The sequence below is a fragment of the Ascidia mentula genome, chromosome 4 (assembly GCF_947561715.1).
Source record: "Ascidia mentula chromosome 4, kaAscMent1.1, whole genome shotgun sequence".
Lineage (NCBI taxonomy): Eukaryota > Metazoa > Chordata > Ascidiacea > Phlebobranchia > Ascidiidae > Ascidia > Ascidia mentula.
In genome coordinates, this window is record NC_138569.1 from 21,548,899 (window position 1) to 21,570,102 (window position 21,204).

The following is a 21,204-nucleotide window of genomic DNA, read 5'->3' on the forward strand; positions in this document are numbered from 1 at the left end:
AAACAACACCAAATTTTGCACATATAACACCAAATATCTTTGGTTAGTTTAATTGTATATTTTTAGGATTTCTACATACATCTCACGAAATATACACCGACATAGTTTATGCATCAAATCAAACAAATGACTGCAAAACTTATCGTCTGTGGAATGTCGGAAACAATATGAGTTTGTTTTCAGTAAAACAAGTGGAATATAGTCTTTTAAAGCTAGGTCGAAACAGAGGCCCAATCCGCAGCTCAGTCTTAGACAGCTGCAATAAATTCTTTTTCTTTGAATAGTAGTAGCCAACCTCCATGGGTCACAAGCCATAGGAATTGTTTTGGCGAAAATTAAATTACTTAGTATGTGTATTAATACTGATAACCTTCAAAGCCTGATTTTAGGGAATTAGTATTGGGCCATCAAGCGACTTTTTTGCAACAAACACTCTAATTTAACAACGTCAGACTATTTTCAATTTTTATTGCTATTTTGCTGGGCCATTTTGGTATATTCATTTCTCTTTTAGTAATTCATTGTTGCAAAACAAGCAAGCCACGGGGATCATCCCAACAAAAATAATTCTCACCACAAGGATATGTTGAACGCAGTCATTGTTGCGCGTTTGAGCGGCTCACAGTCATAACTAAAAACATGTTGTTGTCGGTTCCCATAGTGTTTTTATTTCTTTTGTTCATCTGCGTTGTTGGTCATGTTGCGAAAAATACAAAAGCGCATAAGCTTGTTTGGCATGATACAAGCGAGCAAAACAAGGTTTAATGTTTCCTACATTCCATGAGCATAGACATTATCTTTGTTCAAAAAGGATTGCCAGGCACGCCGTTACAACCAACTGAAGGTCATTCAGTATTCGGAAAGGTCGTCAAAATTTGACACCACAAGTGAACAGCGGAAGGTTTTGTAGAAGGGTTGCCAGGTGAACCATCACCACATGTAAAGTGTGGGCTTGCGGCAAGGACGTTAATAACGAGCTACCGATTGGATTTTGACGCATAATTTTACATTTTAGCGGAAAATTTTCCTCCGGTTGTGTAGAACTGAAGTTCAGACAAGAAATTTCTTTAAATTTCTTTAAATTGGATTCATGTTAGCGTGACTTTTACATTTTACAACAATGTAACTTTTGTACATTGATATACAGGTTACAGCATGTCTTCTCGAATATTTAATCCAGGTATGTAATACATATGTTAATAAATCAACTGCAGCATTTTTAACCAGAACCATGTATGCAGAAATCGTACTTTTTGTGATAATGTTTTATCTTAAGTGTAACGAACGATCGCTTGTGCGCAGCCTGGTCCTGTGCAGTTCGTCTCACTACACTTGTCAAACGCGCCTACCCAATGTCGAACAAAGACGACCCAATAAATGCTTAAAACGAATGTTCGTATTGCAAAGCGTAGCGGTTTTTCAGTAAAAAACAGATACATAAAGCAAGTTGTAACGTTACAATACAATTATTGTAAACGATGTGGGACATATTACGTCTTTTATCACAATTACCAATTAATCAGGTACATTTTAAATATCCATGATTCGCAAATTATAGGGTCTAGTGCGTCATAACTTGACCCTACCTTCATTGTAACGTAATTTGGGGTTTTCCAGTTGTCCGAAACATAGGTACGTAAGATTCCGCCCTAGACCCGCAAATTATTTCGCACAAGTTTACGAAAACAACTGAAACCAAACGTACCAAGGCTAGTGGTTCCACAAGCGTTTCAAACACAAATATATCAACGCCTTAAGCTTCATTCTAATATAAACACGATAAAGTTTAATTAGTTATTTATTAACACAGAAAAAGTTTAGTATTATTGTAATTTTACTTAAAAAAAGCTTGTCGTCCTAAAGACAGGCACATGCGCGGATGAATACTAAACACATCACTCGTTAAATGTTCACCCGAATCAAGCGAAAATTCTCGCTGTAACATCTTAAAGCTAGCATTTGGTCGTAACGTGTCATCCTCCTTGCGAGAAAGACTCTTTGTACGGGAAATAAGCAGGTCTCCGTAAAATACTTTTCTTGGTATATGGGTCTGTAGATTGGCCAATGTTGTCATTTATGTTGCAGATTTCAGAAAGACGAGCAAAATGAATAGTGCGACCTCAAGTACTGGTATGTGACTGTTGTTTGTTTGTTCCTGGTGTGTGGTCAAATAACGAACAGATAAATGGGCAAAGAACATGTTTTGTAACGTGCGTTGGGTTACTATATCGTGCAACCATCCCAACTAAATAGATACTACACAATTAAAGTGCTACTATGCAAAATCCACATGTTATTTTACATACATTTGCAGGAGGAAATATTGTTGGGAAACCTGTGCAAATTGTGGGCCCCGACCCAAACAAAAAAGAGGGATATGTCGTAAAAAGAGATGAACTGGAAAGAATTTTCGGGAACTCTGAAATGAAAACACACCTGTTGCTGTTTATTCACTGGCAGGAGCTTACAGGAAGGGAAAATCATTTCTTCTAAACTTCTTTTTGAGGTATTTGTGGGCGGAACGAAATAACAGGGTGAGATTTATCCATTCTATGTAAACATAGTTAAATTATTTGCGAGGATTTTATTTTAGTCAGATGAGTGGCTAGCATCGCAAGAAGAAAAAATTACTGGTGGTTTTGATTGGAGAGGAGGATCTGAGAGACACACGCAAGGAATTTGGATTTGGGATGAACCATTTTTTTCAAATACGCGGGAAGGAAAGGTTGGTTCTATTGAAATGTTTAAAACTAATTATACTGCCGTAAGACCAAGTCGTTATTTTTGATTTAGGTTGGAATATTTCTAATGGACACCCAGGGAGCGTTTGATCCCTACAGCAGTAAAAAGGATTGTTCAGCAATTTTCGCACTCAGCACCTTCATGAGTTCTGTTCTACTCTACAATGTCCACAGTCAAATACAGGAAGATACTTTGCAAACTTTTCAGGTTGGAACTTCAACAATATCTCCTGCTTAAAATGTCGGTAAATATTAGTTACTATTTTAGCTTTTTACTGAATATGCAAAAGCGGCTCAACAAAGTAAAGGACCTACTGGAAAGCAATTTCAGGTAGGTTCACCCTAACAACTTTTCCGAAAAGATTAATTTTATTTTCGTTCCAGGATCTATTGTTTCTTATTCGTGATTGGTCAGATGGGGCTTTTTCTTATGGTTTAAGTGGAGGAAAGCAAGTGCTGGACAACTTACTGCAACCCAAACTAAAACATCATGATACTGAGTCAGTCCGCAAAAGCATGCTTGAATCGTTTGAAAATATTCAATGTTGTTTGTTGCCTCATCCTGGATATGATGTCACTGAGAGAAAAGAAAGTGAAGGAAACGATTTAAGCCTAAAACGTATACCTTCCAGACATAGTATGTAATATTTCGTCGTTGTTAAAAATCTTATACTGCAGAGGTAAGACCAGAGTTTCTTCGCACTGTTGATGACTTGGTGAGAGAACTTTTTTCACCTCAACAAATTGTTGTCAAAAAAATCAACGACCAAGTGGTAAAAGGAGTTGATTTCATAAACTTTACTTTGACTTATTACCAACAGTTCAGCAGCGGTAAAATGCCAAAGGTTGACACAGTTTTTCAGGTAAATCTCAATGCAAGCAAGTATGAAGGATATCTTTTTAAGTGGCACGACATTCTTTTTTGATGCAGGCAACCTCTAAAGCTTCTCTTTTGTCATTATGTCACGATTGCAAATCCCAATACGAAGAACTAATGGACAAGGTAAAAAGCTGTACTTTTTTGTTTAATCTCATTTGCATATACTTGAAATAGATTATCGCAGACTAACGTACGGTAATTATGACAATAACCACTGTTGATCTTTCTAATACAACAAGTGTTACTGGCGATGTCTAAAAGGAGTCGAAACATACACAAAAAAATTACAATCGTAACGACTAAGGATTTTTTCTTATGCAACTTGTCGAAAAGTTGTAGATACCTAGCCTTTGTTGTCCAAAAGCCTGTTTGGGGATTTTGATAATTTATCAAAGAGTACGGAGAAGTTGATTAAAATTGTTCACGGATTAGATTTTTTGTAGTTTTTACAAAATTGTCTTTCTTGTAGAGTTGCGACGACACAGGTGATGCGAGTTTGCGTCAAATTCATAAAAAGTGCATGAGCAAGATTTTGTCCACATTCAACGAACAACCTAAATTAGGGGATGAGAAGTTGGTTGCAGAATACAAGACTTATTTACTTGAAAAAATCGAACAAAGCTTTGGCGCTTACGAAACCAAATTCAAAAAAACATTGGTTAGTCTAAGATTGTAGATTAAATAACTACAGCAAGTGCATTGAGATAAGCAAAGTGTGCTGATTCTTACAGTGATTTATGATAATATAGAACAAGCAAAATTCATTTTTACCAAAAGCTGTAAACCTATTCGAAAAAAATTAAGCCTAACAAATATAAAAAAAATCAACCTAAAATATTGCTGTTTCGTATAATACTTTTCATTGCCGAATATAAAGTCTTTTTTAGGAAAGAAACAAACTTTTGTTGTTACAACACACGGAATACATTAGGAAGAAGTATGCGAGCTATCTCCAGAAGGTAAACTCGAGTTAACAAATATCTGTTACGGCGAAATGTGCATCATTGTTTGGTTCCAAGTTGATCTCTCTCTCATATAATAGAAACCGAAATTTAAGGCTTGTTGACTATTAAGAATATGCCATGAGGTAATTGTTACAAGCTGAATCCTCTGTGCGACGAGGTTACAAAAGTTTTAACGAACCGACAACATTTTCCACTTCCTTAAAAAAATTCTTCAATGACCGTTAATTCGTAATTGGGTGATTCCCCCAACGTACAGAAAGGATTTTTAAGGTAAGCGCTTACGCGGCACGTATAAAGGCCTGCAGTGGACACTTATTCTCAACAATTAATCTATAGATTACATATTTGTTTGTTAACAGTTCAGCGGAGGAGATTGTGTCGAGATAGACGATTTGCAGGACAATGAGCCACGAATTCGCAAAAAAATTTTGAAAAAATACCATAAATCAAAACTGCCCTCGGAACTAATATCACAAAACCAACCTGCATTAGAAGAGTTTCTTGAATTAGAGCTAAAACAATTTTGGAACAACAATAAAAAGAAACAAGTGAGCTTTTTGTATATTTTTTAGTGAGCTGCAGACAAGGTCACTGTTTCAACCTTTTCCATCTCAGCTATGGTGTGACTTGCAACGATCTTGTCAGTTAAATGACAACTGTATGGTCACCACAAAGTGAAAGTCCTTGGCTGTTTAGCTGACAAGATCGTTGTAAGTCACATCATAATTGCACGGATGAGACCTAATACGTCAAAACAGTGGCCTTTGTCTGCAGCTCGCTATAATAAACATTATCATTTAACTTTTATGCTTTTTCAACCTGCAAGTTATAATAAATTGAAATGAACAATGCAGGTGGAATTACAAACCGAAATTGAAAAGATCATGCTAAGCACAGCAGCAATTTACAGAGAGAAGATGTGCGAAGTGAGTTCATTGGCATAGACGCGGGTTATATATTTATTCAATCAAGCATCTGGTGTACACTGTAGTTGGCCATCATTCGTCGAGCAAAAATTATATGAGCATTTGTTTTAAACTTCAGCATCAAAACTATTGCAGTTTTGTGTAATCAGTTTCCAATAATTTGCAATGCTACGTATTTAGATTTGTGAGATACGAGCTATAAGCGACGGTGAATTTGCCATGCTTCACCGAAACGCCAAAGCAGAGGCGTTGAAAAAGTTTGATGCATCATTTACTGCGAAGAATGAAAAAAGAAAAATCAAAGAGAGGGAGAATCTGCTTCTCAGAATCAACGCGGCAGAAAAAAACTTTCAAAAAGCCAATCAAGCAAAAAAGGTATAACTTTGTATTTGTAGTGGATCCGCTGGTAAATGTTTGGTGTTTTCATACTTTTAGGATTGTTCACAACGATTGGAACATGCAGGGAAACTTTACAATGAAAAAATGCACTCTGTAAGATTTGCGGTGATTTTCCGTAGTGGACTTACTACGATTCACTTAAATATTTCAGATGTGTGGACGTGTACCCATGGACAAAGAAAGTTTTCTCAGAGCACACAGAAAGTGCAAGGAAGAAGCATGGGTTGGCATTTTGCGGTTTGAAAGTGAAAGTGTCGGACAAATTGATTTGTCGCAGTTCAACGAAATGATTGATGCAAAGTTTGTTGATCTCAAAAGAAACAATTCCCGTTTACAGGTTATCTTACTGCGTATCAAAAAAATGATTGATTACTATCAATTATTTACGTACTTTTTGTGACAGAACGAAGTAATTACCGATCTTAAAGAAAAAAGAAACACTGCATTCGACAACTACAGCAAAAAAATGGCCTTAGTAAGTTTGCATGAAAACTACTTTTCTAGAATTTTACGATTCTTGTAATATGTTTAAGTTTTAACATTTAAATTTTGTTATTTCGCGAATGCTTCCGTCTTAGTAATTTCAACCTCATGATTGATACGAAATTCGACATCGCTAAATACGGTGGCTTTTATAAAAGCTAAAAAGGGGGGAAACGGAAAATTCGTGGGAAAATGCTTCAATTATCTTTTTAAACTGAGACCTTTTATGTTCCATAAAATGCAATGCTAATAATAACACATCTTGTGACAAAGGAAACAAAGAACGTCTTAGATGATGAAAGTTTGGAAACTCTGCATGATAACGAGAAGGAAAAAGCCTTAAAATCCTGCACAAGTGAAGGACCAGCTTACCTAAAGGAAAAACTTGACTCCATTAGTTCGAAACTGAATGACCAAATCGATGGCTACTACAAAAATCTTCGTGAAAATAATGAAGCTAAAAAGGTAATAATAGGTATTTTTAACAGCGCATTTGTCAGTTGTTTGAAATTAAAACTTGTTTGAAACAGAAAAAGCTTCAACAAGTGGGTGACGCATGCTTGTCAAAGATTGCATCAGAATACGCACAAAACATGGAAAAGGTCAATTGAACTAAAACCTCAAAGTAGCAATGTTTGCCAAAAACAACGTATTTTCCTTGACAAGCCGAATGAGGTAAAATTTAGAAGCAAAATATTAATACCTCGTTTTCGTTGCAGCTCACAGATGGAGTTCACGTCAACCCAATGACGCTGCAAACAGAACACAATCAACACGTGGATATGGCGCTAAAGCAAGTATCAGAAGAACTAAGCAGTGCCCCTTGGATCTTGAAAGTATACGAAATCAAATGCAAACAACAACTAAATGTACGTTTCGAAACGGTTTCAAAAAACAATTGCAATGCCGAAACAAAATGTCCAAGACATGCAGAAAGCAGTGAGGAAACGAGGAAAACGCTATTTACTGCAGCAGCGGGAGCGAGTATTGGTGCTGGTGTGGGAATGATTGCAGGGCCAATGGGTGCCGCTGTTGGTGGTGCTGTTGGTAGTGCTGTTGGTTGGCTGTTATCAAAATAATTGATCTTCATAAAAATAAATTGATACGAAACTGTTTTACCATACAGACCGGGCAAACATATGACTAAGATCTTCAAATCGTTTCCCGCAGTTTATTAACTGTTCGTACGCCAAACAATCCTGAAATTTTGTTTTTGAATTTGGAACACAATATATTGTTGTCGTTGTGTTTCCTTATTTTTTTCAAATTACCCAGTAGTTTAGTCACAAGTTATCACAAAAAAATTATTTATAGCGTGTGTGATGTAGACTAATTTTTCGAACGTTTAATTGTGTGTTTTGGTAGCAAACATATATATCAAATATAACCATTACAAAACTGTATTTGGAAATTATGTAAATTTAACTTATTGTTTGGATCATGGGACGTCGTTGGTTTGCATCCGCGCATTTGGTGAAAGCTTTGGATGTTTCATAATTAAGTTGTACTGGCAACATCTAATCTCACGGTCGTCAAAAAAGAAAGGGGCCTCTTGAAACATAAAACCGTGGACCTATCTTTAGCAAAACAGAATGCAAACTCCGGAATATGGGCGTCCACAGAAAAAGTCCAAGATTTGAAAGATTTGAAACTTTATTTTTGTTTCTGAGTAATTTTTTTAGTTCACGTTTTCCAGGAGGAAGGCAATCTCATTTCTTCGAACGCCCATTGTGCGAAGCAATTGTGTCCATGTACATATATAACAATGATCGTTGTGTGAATAATTTCATAGTGAAGTGGAGTTACCACTAATGTTTATACAAAAGCAATAGAATCAGTAATGTTTTGCAAAACAGAGTTCCCTTAAAATTGACGGGATGGGCCAGCTCAGAAAACTGAACCAAGGAAGTAACAAGTATACTGAAATTTAGGTAACCGAAAGGAAATGGCTTTTTTTGCACGTAAGGAAATGTTTCAAGGAAATAACAAATTATGAGATGATTGACAAAAGGTGAAAGTAATAATTTCTAATATTTACTTAATATCTAATCGTTTGGAAAAAAGGAATCAAAACATGTGATTGCACGAATAAGCAAAGAGAAACAAAAGAAACGGTAGTTGGTTGCAACTGGTTTTTGCAACAACTGTTTCGGACCTACCATGCATATACGGCAATAAACTGGCCCAACATATTTTATGTTCTTCCTTATATTGTGAAGTGAAATTATCAGTTCTTTTTCAGGGCCCATATCAGTATTAAAACCCAAAAATTAAGTTTTGAAGGATTTTTTGGGCCTTTGCTGGTAGTCACACATAATGAGTGATTTGCTTTTTTGCGCAAAACAAGAAGGTCCAATAGTATCATTGAAAGGGAAAGAATTGATTACAGCATGGGACAATACACAACAAGGCTCCTAGGAACAGTCCCAGGGAGCTGCCAAGCAACTTTCCCGTGCCAACTTTATTCGCAATTTTTTTAAGTGAAAAGGTTCGGGCCAATATTGAATAAAAGTGGGTACGCAAAATAATCATAACACGTAGCATGTTTGAAGTTAATCTAATGGAAAAACTGGGTGTCGTAACGATTTCCATTGCTGTTCCGTTCCTCAGTGCCTAATTTGCAAATGATAAATAACGTCAAATTAGGCTTAAAATGATTATTTGTTTTAACTCGCCTAAACGTTGGACACAGAGACTTATTTCTTACACGTAGCATGTGGAATCAAAAAATGAAAGAAACAGTGAATTTTGTGTTTCTTAATTGAGCTTGCGGCGTTTTGGAACCAGAATAGAGGAACACCAAAATACCGGCATGTGGCCACTGAACAATCACCAGTGCTCGCTACCTTATTAACAACGCCATGATTTACCGACTTTTATCATAAATGTGCCATAAAATTTATTTCAGCGAAAGTTAACATCGCAGTGTTTTCCTATGGCGGGTCTCTTACATCATTAACCTTTATGATGTTGTCAGACGACTTTTGTTTTCGCATTGGACTTTACCTATCCGTTTTAGATTCCTTATGGTCAAGTGCTTTGGTTCTTCGTCGGTAGTTCATCTTGTTAAAGGTTTTTTTGCACGTCGTTGTATGTACTTCAAAGAAAACCTTGCAAGATATTGATTTGGTGTCTTTATACAAATAATTTTTTTTTCTTTAATGTACTGTATAAGTCACAATGTTTTTGTTTTTTTGTACAAAATCCATGGAGCAAATTTAAATCTTTTGGCAACCAAACAATCACACAAAAATATTATGACTTCTTTCCGTCCAAGATAGTGCCTGTATAATCTTTTAACAGGGTAATAAAATTTTATGGAAGGTGGTTTAGCGGTGAAATGTAGAATTGGGAACAACAAGTGGTTTTGACTCAAAGCAATTTAAACGCGTGGTTCTCGTTGTAAACTAGGCCGTAAAGTTTTGCTCGCCCTCGTAAAATCCAAGACATGTTCTGTTAAACAAACAACATAAACTTTTAAAAGTGTTTACCAAAAACTTTTACGAGGTCTTAAATTGTCTTTGCGTTTGTCAGTTCGGCGTTCGTTTTTGAATATATATAACCACGCGTATCTCTTAGTCATTTATCGCGTTATGCTGAAGACTTTTTTCGAGAAAGTTTGCGTTTTACCTTGAAAGCTTTGTACGATGTTATTTGCGTTGTTGTGACTCACTTTTCAGATTTTCTAAGCACTTTTTAGGCTCACCTGTTCTTGACTTTGAGTTTTTTCTCCTTCAAGGTTCATTGATAAGATTTTCCGTTAATTTAAAATTTACTGCCTTCATAAGGCCCAAAATCAGTTTAGAGATACATTTTTGACTTTTTGACAAACAGAAAGCAGGTACAGAATTGTTGCGGGGATAGCGCAGCATGCAAACCTACAGAGAGAAACTGCCTTTAGCTTTATTTGTGGGGTGATTTTTGCTGATAATGAAAATTGTTCAAAAAATTTTATGTTGTTGTTGTAGATCGTCATTGTTTAATGTTAATACGTGTGGCACTTGAAGTTAAATCAACCCTTTATTTTAAAGAGATCATTTACAACTTTGTTTAAAGTAAAACAGTGTGATACAGCTACAAGCATGCGGACCAAATATTGCCAGCGATTTCATTTTTCGCCCGCGAATTATATCTCAGACATTTTTGGAATGTTACTCCAAATTGTTTTTCTTGCACAAAATTAGCAGTAGATAAAAGAAAATTAGATGATTCGTCGTCCCAAAATGTGAACTTGTAATCAAGCTTGTCGTAAAGGCCAGTTAATTTTAGTTTTGGCAAAAAATTATCAGGCCCTTTGTGGAAGGCTTTTACCGTTGGGAATAATGGTTCCAGTATAATCTCTCAACAGGGCAATAAAAGTTTATGCAATGTAGTTTAGCGGTGAAATGCAGAATTGGAAACTCGTTACCTTATTAACAACGCCATGATTTACCGACTTTTATCATAAATGTGCCATAAAATTTATTTCAGCGAAAGTTAACATCACAGTGTTTTCCTATGGCGGGTCTCTTACATCGTTAACCTGTATAATGTTGTCAGACGACTTTTGTTTTTGCACTTTTATTGAACTTGCATGTACTTCCTTGCAAGATATTGATTTGAAGTCTTCGTGTAATTAATTATTTCTTTAATGAACTGTATAAGTCACAATGTTTTTGTTTTTGTATAAAATCCATGAAACAAATTTAAATCTTATGGCAACAAAACAATCACATAAAAAAATTATGACTTCTTTCCGTCCAAGATAGTGCCCATATAATCTTTTAACAGGGTAATAAAAGTATATGCAATGTAGTTTAGCGGTGAAATGTAGAATTGGGAACAATAAGAGGTTTTGCTTCAAGGCAACTTAAACAACTTGTTCTTGTTGTAAACCTCGCCGTAAAGTTTCATTCGCCCTACCAAAAACTTTACGAGGTCCCAAATTTTTATTGAATTTGCTGGAGTCTGTATGTAAATATACGCAACTACACTCGTACCCTAGAGTCACTTATTTTCATATTATACCACTATATAATTTTCTCAAGCTAAATGGTACTGTGCCCCACGTTTAAACTTAACAGTTTGAATGAACAAAATAAAGTTAGAGTACCCTGGCTTAGGAAGTCAGTTATGACCAAAACCAGTCATTCGGACCTTTAACACTGTTTATTTTAACAATGTCACAGTAAAAATATTTTTTTTTGCCTCCATTTTCAACGAGTTTGTTTGCAAGAGAAAAGTGTTTTTTTAACTGTTAGCGATTGTGTTTGCATATACTGCGATAAAAGTTAAGTGTAATATAGCATGCATTGCAGCTTAATTGTCATTGGTGTAATTGCTTTTTAGGCCTATATTATGTTATTAATGTAAGTTTTAATGAAAAGGTTATGCTGTGATTTCAGAAAAGCGTCGTGGTAGAAGACAAACCAGTCTTATTATGCAGAACAAAGTCGAGGAATTAAAAAACTTTACTAGGGAAAAACTTAACCAAAGTAAGAAATCAATGCATGCATCCTTCCCGGATTTCCTACCCAAAAAAACATGCAAAACGTCAAAATGGAATGAAACTCAAATTCGACTGCACGGCTGGTCAATAAAGTCGCTTGCGTATGAGGGCAAAAAGCGAGTGTTTCGTATAATTCGAGAAACAGTGGAAGAAGTTACAGGAGCTTCTGTGGAAAATTTCGAGCAGAATCAAATGATCATAACTGCTGTACATGAAAATCCAGCTACATTCACCCAGGTCAAGTTGGACGAGATAAAAAAACCGACTTAATGAAAACAACGTGACGAAAGCGGCTTTTTCCAATAAGTCACTGAGATGTATTGAAATTATTTTCAATGAAAATAGGATGTCAATAAAAGCTAGGAGTAAAACACGCGTTGGCGAGACTTCCCAACGGTTTGAGGTAAGCAAACAAACCATTTGTAAATCTAAGCGAGAAAAACCAACACAGTTTTTTTCTTTTCAGCCATTAATTAGGCGATCGACAAATTGTTTCCCAAAGTTAAATGCAAACGAAGTCTATTGATTATTAAAAACAAACTTTTCCGTCACAGTGCTCACGTTTTAAGTTTGCAGATGTCCTTACAGTGGGGTGCCTGAAGGCCCCATCTCTGTATTTCTATAGAAAAGAGTTGTTTGGTTGGGAAATGCCCTTCTCCTATTTACTGCGCAACTAGGTGTATTACAATCCAACAGGTTATGCATGGGTGCCAGTGTTTGGTTGCATGTGCACAGATGCACAGGTTGTTGCCAGGGCGGTTTTTAGCGTGTTTCTGCGAATTATATCCCAGACAGGAGACACAAAAGTTTGTAAATACCTCTTTATTACGTCGTATGACAAAGCATTTTTTTTTATCTGGAGGACTGTCTGTTTACCATCAAACTCATTTTCTTATTGCTCATCTGTCAATACCGTATATAAGTGTTTTCAGGAACTTTCATATCCAGGCTTCCGGATAAACCAATGGTTTGTTGTGGGCTGCCACTGCTGCAGGGTGCAGGCTATCACTGCAGGCTATCACTGCAATTATTGTTTTCTCCATGTCACTAGAATAGTTAAAAGCGATGAACAATGTTCGGAACCAAAGCAATTCGATCACCTAACCTCGCCATACTGTTGTTTCCTTTTAACTTGAACTGACTTAAACATTTGGTGTGCTGCAAACGAATTCAAAGGGTCCAAGTGTGCCATGAGCGTAAAAAGGTTTGAGAACCCCTGGTCCAAACTCTAACAATAATGACAATTGTAGACTATGTAAATTGGACGTAACAATTATCCTAAGAGGTTATATTCAGTGGTTCTCAACAGTGGTTCTTTTAAATTGAACTGTCTTTCCTACATCTCTCATTACACGTTTATTGACAGCTCTGAAGTGTTCCTGCGTTTACTGGATTGTGTCATTTTGCTGCCAAGAGCATTTGGCTTTTTGCTATTGAGAGCATTTGAAAAAAAATCAGGAGTTCAAACCCAAACCTCACCTGGTGCTTGTCGAGAAAAGTAACTGATCCAGAATGGCAGCGAACCTTTTTTACATGGAGCATTTATCCCACAGCACAGCGGTTCCCAAACTTTATTTTAAAGTGACTAAATTTTTCAAAGAATTCTAATTTGCAAAATCTTGTTACCCAAGTATTCACTGAAAACTCAAAAATCTGATCTTGTTTGCCAACATAATTTGGATGATTTGGGCTAAATGTCAGAGCTGTTTGTTCCTTTTCATTGATTCAGCTGAGGGAACTTAACTAACTTCAGTAAAAGCAAGTTTAAAAAAAGCTTCATCGCATAAACGTTTTACCTTACATTTACCAGCCTTTTGTAATCCATTGGTTTTACAGTTACTTTTTACACTACTACAGCTACCAAGTGCTTACTGTCATTGTATGATTAAAATAACTAATTGTTGACACAACAAACAGAGCTTTTTATGTCGTAATATTTTTTATTGAAATCAGTAAATCACTAAAATTGAATGCTGTGCGAGTAGGATTACAAAAAGCATACAATACAGCATAGTTCGTATATTTGTGCTTCACTAACAACAATAGGAAAACGACACAGAATAATGTTCAGGCGACCCAACTTAGGGCCCAACCAACATGTTGGAAAACATAGTAGACAGCTTGGTGTAGTCTCATAAACCTTTGTCTATTCAGTCTGATTCATTTGCTGCATTTATGCTGATGATTCTCTGTTTTCCAGGAATGTAATGGACAATGAATTCTTATGGGCAGAAGTGTGGGTTTATATTGATCACATTTCAGTGTTTCACCAAAGTTTTCCACTTCTAGCATATTAACATGAAAACCAGATTCAATAAGACAAAGATTGAGAACCAATGATTTATAATCATAATGTGTGTTTTAATTACCGTCCAAAGTCGGTCATCTACTGCATGCTAAAAACATTGCCTGAACAAAAGTTTTTTGTCTTGCTTGCATTGTTAGCAGCCTTTGGTAGGGACATGTGTTTTCCAAATACACAAGTCCTTTTTTATTTCTTATACAATGTATAACATAAAATTTCTCTTTTAACTGAATTGTAACTTAAGGTTAAAATGGTTTATCTCTATTATGGGATTAACATTGGTTAAAACTTCGAGTGGAACACTTTAAATGCTTTTAAAGAACTTAAAAAAAGTCAAAACATATCTTAAGATTTATCCTCAGGATCTGTTTCTTTTTCAAAAATTGCGAAAATGAAATCTAATAAAAAATTAAACCTCATGGTGATTCATGCAATCAATCAGCTAGGATGGGCTACAGAAAGTAATAACTAAATAAAATACAACAAAATATTTATATAAAAAATTATCTATTCTACCAGAAGGCTGATGGATGAAGTTTCTTTTGTACATTGCATGTTACCTATTTTATAGGAACTATTTGCTTTGCAAATCTTGTAATGGTAGTAACATAAAAGTGATTTTAAGAGTGGTGCATGCTCGACACATGGAAGAACGCAAAACACCAACAGCCAGGCTGGCAGAAACAAAGCAACTGCACATCACAAAATGGATGGAAAGCCTCCTGTTCCCAATAAACCAGCAAAATTGTTGGACAAGCATCGATTTCCAGGTGAACAAAAAGGATGATTTGTAAATATTGTTTTTAGTACTTCAGTGTGCACATTTCAACTATTTGTTGGTTACATTTTTACAGATACAGTAAACAAAGGTTTTGACATTCTTTAAAATGTTTGTAAATAAATGTTTCCATAATAACTCCATACTGCTTAGTGACAGGAGGAGAAGAGCGTGAATATCAAGCAGTCCAAATCGTGCTACCTGATGTCGATACAAATGGGGGTTATTGCATCAACGATCAAGAAATTGAAAGGATTTTCGGGCAACCCAGTGTCGCTAACACCCCTGTTGCTATCTACTCCGTGGCTGGGGCTTTTCGCAAAGGAAAATCGTTTATGTTGAATTTTTTTCTTCGATATTTATCTGCGGTAAACGAAAACGCGGTAAGAGATAGGTTACTCATTTTCTGTAAGATACAAAAAAGCTGGTATTCTGATATACCAACATTTTTAGACTGAGGATTGGTTGACATCGAAACAAGATAAACTGAACAAAGGATTCATTTGGAGAGGAGGAGCTGAGAGACACACACAGGGAATTTGGATTTGGGATGAACCATTTTTTATTCAATCACTAATGGGAAAGGTAGGATTGTGGTCAAGTGGAGAGAAACACGCTGATGTGTTTATTGTTACATTATTGCCATGCTTGCATAATTCAGATTTTCAAAGTGGTTTTAAAGGAATTTGTGCAAAAAGCCTTAAATGTCAAATGTTGTGTTACATTTAGGTTGCTTTGTTTCTGATGGATACTCAAGGATCATTCGATCATCAAAGCACTGTTAAGGATTGTTCTGTTGTATTTGGTCTCAGCACCCTTTTGAGTTCTGTTCAAATATACAACGTTAAAGAACAAATACAAGAGGACACTTTACAATATCTGCAGGTAAGCAGATTTCATTTCATTTTGCCCAAGGCATTTATTTTCATAATTATGTTTTTGTTATGATGTATTCCCAGCTCTTCACCGGTTATGCCAAATTCATCAATCAAAACAAAAATATTAAAGAACCACCATTTCAGGTTAGTTAACCCAAAATTATATTCCCGATGCATTCTCGGACCACTACACAAAGTTTTTTATTGCATGCTTATTGATATGGGCATCTGTGTAAAAATTTCCTATTTTAGAAGTGATAGATCACACATACTAATCACAAAGCAGAGTCGGGTAATTGTTTTTAGGAACTGCTATTTCTTATTCGAGACTGGCAAGACAAATCATTTTCCTACGGTTTTGGAGGAGGAAATGAAATATTGAAAAAAGTGTTGCAACCTCAGTTAGAACATCAGGACACAAAATCTGTTCGAAACGACATACAGGAGTCTTTTGGAAAAATTACCTGTTGTTTGATGCCCCATCCTGGACTTGAAGTGGCTGAGAGAACTAAAAACCAGGGAAATGATTTGCGAATATGTGGTAAGCACCATTGCAGTTATAGTAGCACCAGACTGTCATTTTTGTAGTAGTAGTGACTTTTCAACAGACGTGAGAGATATTTTTTTACAAACCGTCGACACTATGGTGCGGGAACTTTTTTCACCGGATAAAATTGTGGCGAAACGAATCAACAAAAAAGCCGTGACTGGAAACGATCTCATCAACTACACACTTTCCTACTTTGAAAGGTTTAGTAGCGGAAAACTACCGGAAGTGCACACAATTGTTCAGGTAATGAATTAGTTAATGGCCCCATTATATTATTTTTATGGTATGGAAATACCCTAATAACTGTTTCCTTCACTAGGCTACATCCGAGGTCACTATTTTGAAAATCATTCAAGAATGCAAGGATATATACTGGAATCAGATAATTTCTGTAAGATTTCTGACAAAACTAAATGTCATAATATAAGTTTAAAAGTGTTCTTTTTTAAGAAACTGAATGATAAATACCAAAGTACAACTAAAATAGATGCAATCCACCATAATTGCAAGGAAGAAGCTCTGCACCAGTTTGATCAACAAAATAAATGGGGAGAAAAGGATTTTATTTCAAAGTACCGAGAAAACTTGATTGAAAACTTGGAACAGAAGTTGACCGAGTTTAAGCAAATGAACAAAACTGTTGCTGTGAGTAAATTAAAATTTAACAAGATGTATATATACAGTCGTTTATGTGTGAAATCATATTGTCAAACGAGGTTAAAATAAGTTGTGTTTTTTGTGCTCATTGTTACCGAACTTCTCAGGAAATTATTAAGGAAAAAGTCCGCGAAAACATGGATGAGGCAAGGAACAAATATGTGGATTGTCTGCAAAAGGTTTTTTTTAGTTAATACACTTCTAATCCAACTGTTTGTTTCTTTTGCAATAGGGGCATCAAGTTTATTCATGTTTTTGGACTTCTAAAGTATGATTTGTGTGCTGTTAAATAGCAGTTGTAAGATTTAGAATGTTTGTTTTCAGCAGACCTGTGAAACATAAGCGAAAGAACACGACGAATGTCAAATACCACCAACATTAAACATACTATTAGTTTGGAAAAGCACTTGACTAGGTTTTTTAACAATATTATTAATAACTTTTTTATCATTGTAATTTTCAGTACATTGGAGATGAGCAGTCATTGGTAAATAAAAATGGCAAGTACAGAGAAGTGGTTTTGGAAGAGTTCGTCAAGAAAACAAGCAACCACCCTCCCGAAATGGTAGTAATCTACAAAAATCAACTTAACGAACAACTTGCTCTTGAATTTGAAAAGATTATAGAAAGTGACAAACACATACTGGTAGGTTTCTCATTTTTTTAATACAAATCCTGCCTTGACCAAAATGTCTTTAAAATGTTTTAGGAGAGATACAAACAACAACTTGAAAGAAATTCTCAGAATGCATCCAACTCGTATAAACTAGTGATGGAAGAAGTAAAATATTTTTTTTTATGTCTAAAACCATTCATGATACTGACAGCTCTTTTAGGGATACAACTCATTACTTTAAACACATAATGGCCCTCATTTTAGTTTGTTATTCTGTGGTGCTCAGAAACATAACTGTTCACATATACTAACAAAAGTATGAGCTACCATCTAGTTTTAAACAAAACACTGCTAAAAATAAAACAATATGTAAATCAAACTCTGGCAGTTATGCCACCTAACACCGCATTACACATAAACAGCAATTGCTTGTCTTGTCTGAATAACAAAACACTACAGTCAGACATTGGTAATTTTTTACTAAGACATACATTTATGGCTATTTTTATTGAGAGGTATATCTTATATACTGTTGACTGTTTTGACAGAAAACTAATCAGTGCACATTGTCCGACGATGAGTTTACTGATGTTCACAACCTTGCTGAAAACAAAGCCTTGAATGAATTTGATGATGGGTTCAGTGAGAATAACGATGACTACAAGAACATGGAAAAGGACCAGTTACTTGTTTCGATAAAACAGATAAAAGACAACTATGAAAAATCCAATAAAACAAAAAGGGTAAACGCTTTACCTCAACTCCAGTACAAACTATACAGTTGGTGGTTGTACTTTGTTTGAAAGAAAATATTTATTTAGGAATTGGCCCAGAAAAAAATTATTGCGGAAACGCTGGAAGATGTGAAACAACAATACGTTTCTGCAATGATAAACGTATGTTGTATACTTGACTGCATAGTGTCTGTGTAACTACATTCTATTACCAAACATATTTGTAATTTAGACATACTTTGTAAACGAAGGCGAACTCGAACAACTACATTTGGAAAGCAAAACAAACGTAGAAGCTTATCTGGTTTCCAAAGACAATCTGTATGAGAAATGCAAGGAGCAGTTTAATGCAATGATCGAAAGTGAATACAAAGAAATCAAAATGATACAAAAAGACCTAAAGGTATTATATATGTAGTTACAGTTGTTTTTTTCGTAAGTTTTTTTAAACTTTTTTTTTCAAAAAAAAACCTTGTAATAATTAAAGGCTCATGAAAATGCAATTTTAACCACATTTACCTTGAGCATAAAAAAAAGGTAAGTTTATTCCAGATTGAGAAAGGACTATGTTGATTTAGCCTTTACACTTATTTGTTTAGTGACAAAACTATGGTGGATAAATATATGGAAATTAGTAATACACCGAAACAGTAATTTTTTTATTCGGCTGAGTAAACCAAAACTAGTTTTGGTATCCATCTCTTTAACAGAATAAATTTAAACAAAACATGTACTGGATTGGATTGAATCTTATCATACAGCCTTTTTGTTGGCACTTAAAGAGTAACTGCGACTGCTGTTCCAAATGCCTAAAGTTGATTTTTAACATTTCGGTGACAATAAACAAATAAAACGAACACATTCGTACAACTTGAACAATGATTCTAATTTATACTATACTTTGCGTATTAGCGTTGCTTGCAGTAAAAAAGTTTCGGTTTTGGCCAAATTTTGCCAAATAAAAAATTATTCAAAAGGCTGTTTACAAATATTTTGCTACGCACTGCCACATTAAAATACAATAACCTGTATCAAGGAGAAAATGAAACAGGAAATTGCAGACCTCATAGATGAAGCAGTGGAGTTGCATGGTACATCACTAAATAAGGTTGTGCACCACCCAAGTAACATATAAAAAAACTCAATAACATTGGCTATAATGTTATCAAACTTTCGTGTACAGAACAGCGGTGGGAAGTACGTGGAGGAATGTTTGATGCCAGGATTGGAACAAAGTTGTTGGGTTGAATCTCTTGAATTTTTTAAGGAGGAAACCAAACCATATCCAGAGGAGGTTGTTGCAAACCATCAAAGTGAACTGGAGATTCGATTGAAAGAAAAATGGAAGCAATTTCAGGAAATGAATGGTCAACTGTTTGTAAGTGGTCAAAAGATATAAATAATCTACCTAAATAAATAAATAATCTACCTGTAAAATAGTTTTTTGAAAGGATCACTTTAATCTTGGAGATTTTAGGAACAACATTTAATTCACATATGTGTGCTTTTTGCATAAGGAGACTAATATAATAAGGTCTTGGCCGATTTTAAAATGCTGCAAATAGTATGGTTTTGAATTTCGAAAGCTTTCCTTTGGTATCCTTCTTGAAGTTTTAAATTTATTTGTTTTTTTCAAGACTGTTGCAAATGATGAGAAGGCATTGGATAATATTCATAATGAAACATTGCAAGAATTTGCTGATTCAAAAGTGGATAAAAATTCTCACCCCAAGACAACACAAGAAAAAAGACCTAGCATTGCAATACTACATACCCTAATCAATTGCAAGCAAGACAATGAAATTATAACAGTGAGTTGAGAGAGTTGTTTTTGTCTAAAAATGTTAAATAAATAAAACTCATATTGAAGTCGATTTTTTCAAGAAAACAGCTGAAGTTGAAGCATTGGAACAACTGGAAGAAGCGACAACCACTTATAAGCTAGAAATTGAAAAGGTATAGATACAGTAACCCCTTAAAATACTTGTTTGCTGCATCTTAAAATTTACCATCATGGTTGGTGTTGTTCTATGTTACTTTCAACTTGAACTTTTGACAGACTTGCAACAACAAATACATTGACGGAGAGAAACTTGAGCAAGCTCACAATGAGAGCAAGGAAAAAGCTGAAACAATTATCACTTCTTTTGATAAGAAACATCTTATCACAGACTTCATGTCAAAGTTTGAAGAATTAATCGACAACGAATATCAAAAGATACAGAACAAAAACAAAGATCTTAAGGTAACGCAGTTAGCTTTAAATTTAAATTCTGTGCATGATTCTTTAAATTAAGTGCAAAATTACTTCTATTTTTTGCAGGAAAAAGCAATCAATCAATTTAAACAAAGAAAGCTTGATGCATACGAAAGCTATGAAAAAACTGTCGATTGTGTAAGTAGGTTCTTTTGTTTGCTTGCATAAAATTAGTGTTGTTATGTAAAAATATTCCAATTTGCTGTATATGCTAAACATACCTGTTTTGTCTGTATGTAGATGACTCAGCAATACATGGAAGCAGAAGAATTGCTGAAAGTTCATGAACAGGAAATGGACAAAGCATTGGAGAAATATGGACATAACACAGAAGACCTCGATGCACTTCAGGAAGATTTTGAATTGTTGAGAAATATTTTGGAGGAAGACATGAATAAACATTACATTCTCGTTTGCAAACAAAATGATGACTTGAAGGTAAAGTACATAGGCCTGCACACAGTAAACTTTGGATAACCTCAATCAAAGGATCTTTGTCTAAATAGTTAAGAAGCATGACAAGGTTGTGCTTCATAAGCCAGTTACT

At 35.1% G+C, this 21,204-nt stretch overlaps 3 protein-coding genes across 3 annotated transcripts in view; all 3 read left to right on the forward strand.

Annotated features, from left to right (window-relative positions):
• Window positions 1–21,204, forward strand: part of LOC145898976 (uncharacterized) — a 40,119-nt gene that overhangs the window by 17,767 nt on the left and 1,148 nt on the right. The window lies entirely within an intron of this gene.
• Window positions 950–8,223, forward strand: LOC145898956 (uncharacterized). The gene is made up of 20 exons (XM_082987649.1): window positions 950–1,180; window positions 2,086–2,130; window positions 2,315–2,534; window positions 2,594–2,725; window positions 2,794–2,949; window positions 3,010–3,072; window positions 3,126–3,360; window positions 3,420–3,604; window positions 3,673–3,744; window positions 4,091–4,279; window positions 4,509–4,580; window positions 4,946–5,134; window positions 5,441–5,512; window positions 5,693–5,887; window positions 5,948–6,004; window positions 6,063–6,248; window positions 6,315–6,386; window positions 6,668–6,859; window positions 6,925–6,996; window positions 7,114–8,223. The coding sequence occupies exons 5-20, from the start codon at window positions 2,809–2,811 to the stop codon at window positions 7,471–7,473; spliced, it is 2,352 nt and encodes a 783-aa protein (XP_082843775.1). The 5' UTR covers window positions 950–1,180; window positions 2,086–2,130; window positions 2,315–2,534; window positions 2,594–2,725; window positions 2,794–2,808; the 3' UTR covers window positions 7,474–8,223.
• Window positions 12,175–21,089, forward strand: LOC145898954 (uncharacterized). Its single transcript, XM_082987646.1, has 23 exons — window positions 12,175–12,285; window positions 14,813–14,957; window positions 15,119–15,348; window positions 15,419–15,550; window positions 15,695–15,850; window positions 15,925–15,987; window positions 16,150–16,384; window positions 16,452–16,636; window positions 16,713–16,784; window positions 16,844–17,038; window positions 17,158–17,229; window positions 17,514–17,696; window positions 17,760–17,831; window positions 18,215–18,409; window positions 18,488–18,562; window positions 18,633–18,803; window positions 19,437–19,508; window positions 19,584–19,778; window positions 20,038–20,211; window positions 20,285–20,356; window positions 20,460–20,645; window positions 20,724–20,799; window positions 20,898–21,089. Exons 1-23 carry the CDS (start codon window positions 12,229–12,231, stop codon window positions 20,942–20,944), a joined length of 3,060 nt encoding a protein of 1,019 aa, XP_082843772.1. The 5' UTR covers window positions 12,175–12,228; the 3' UTR covers window positions 20,945–21,089.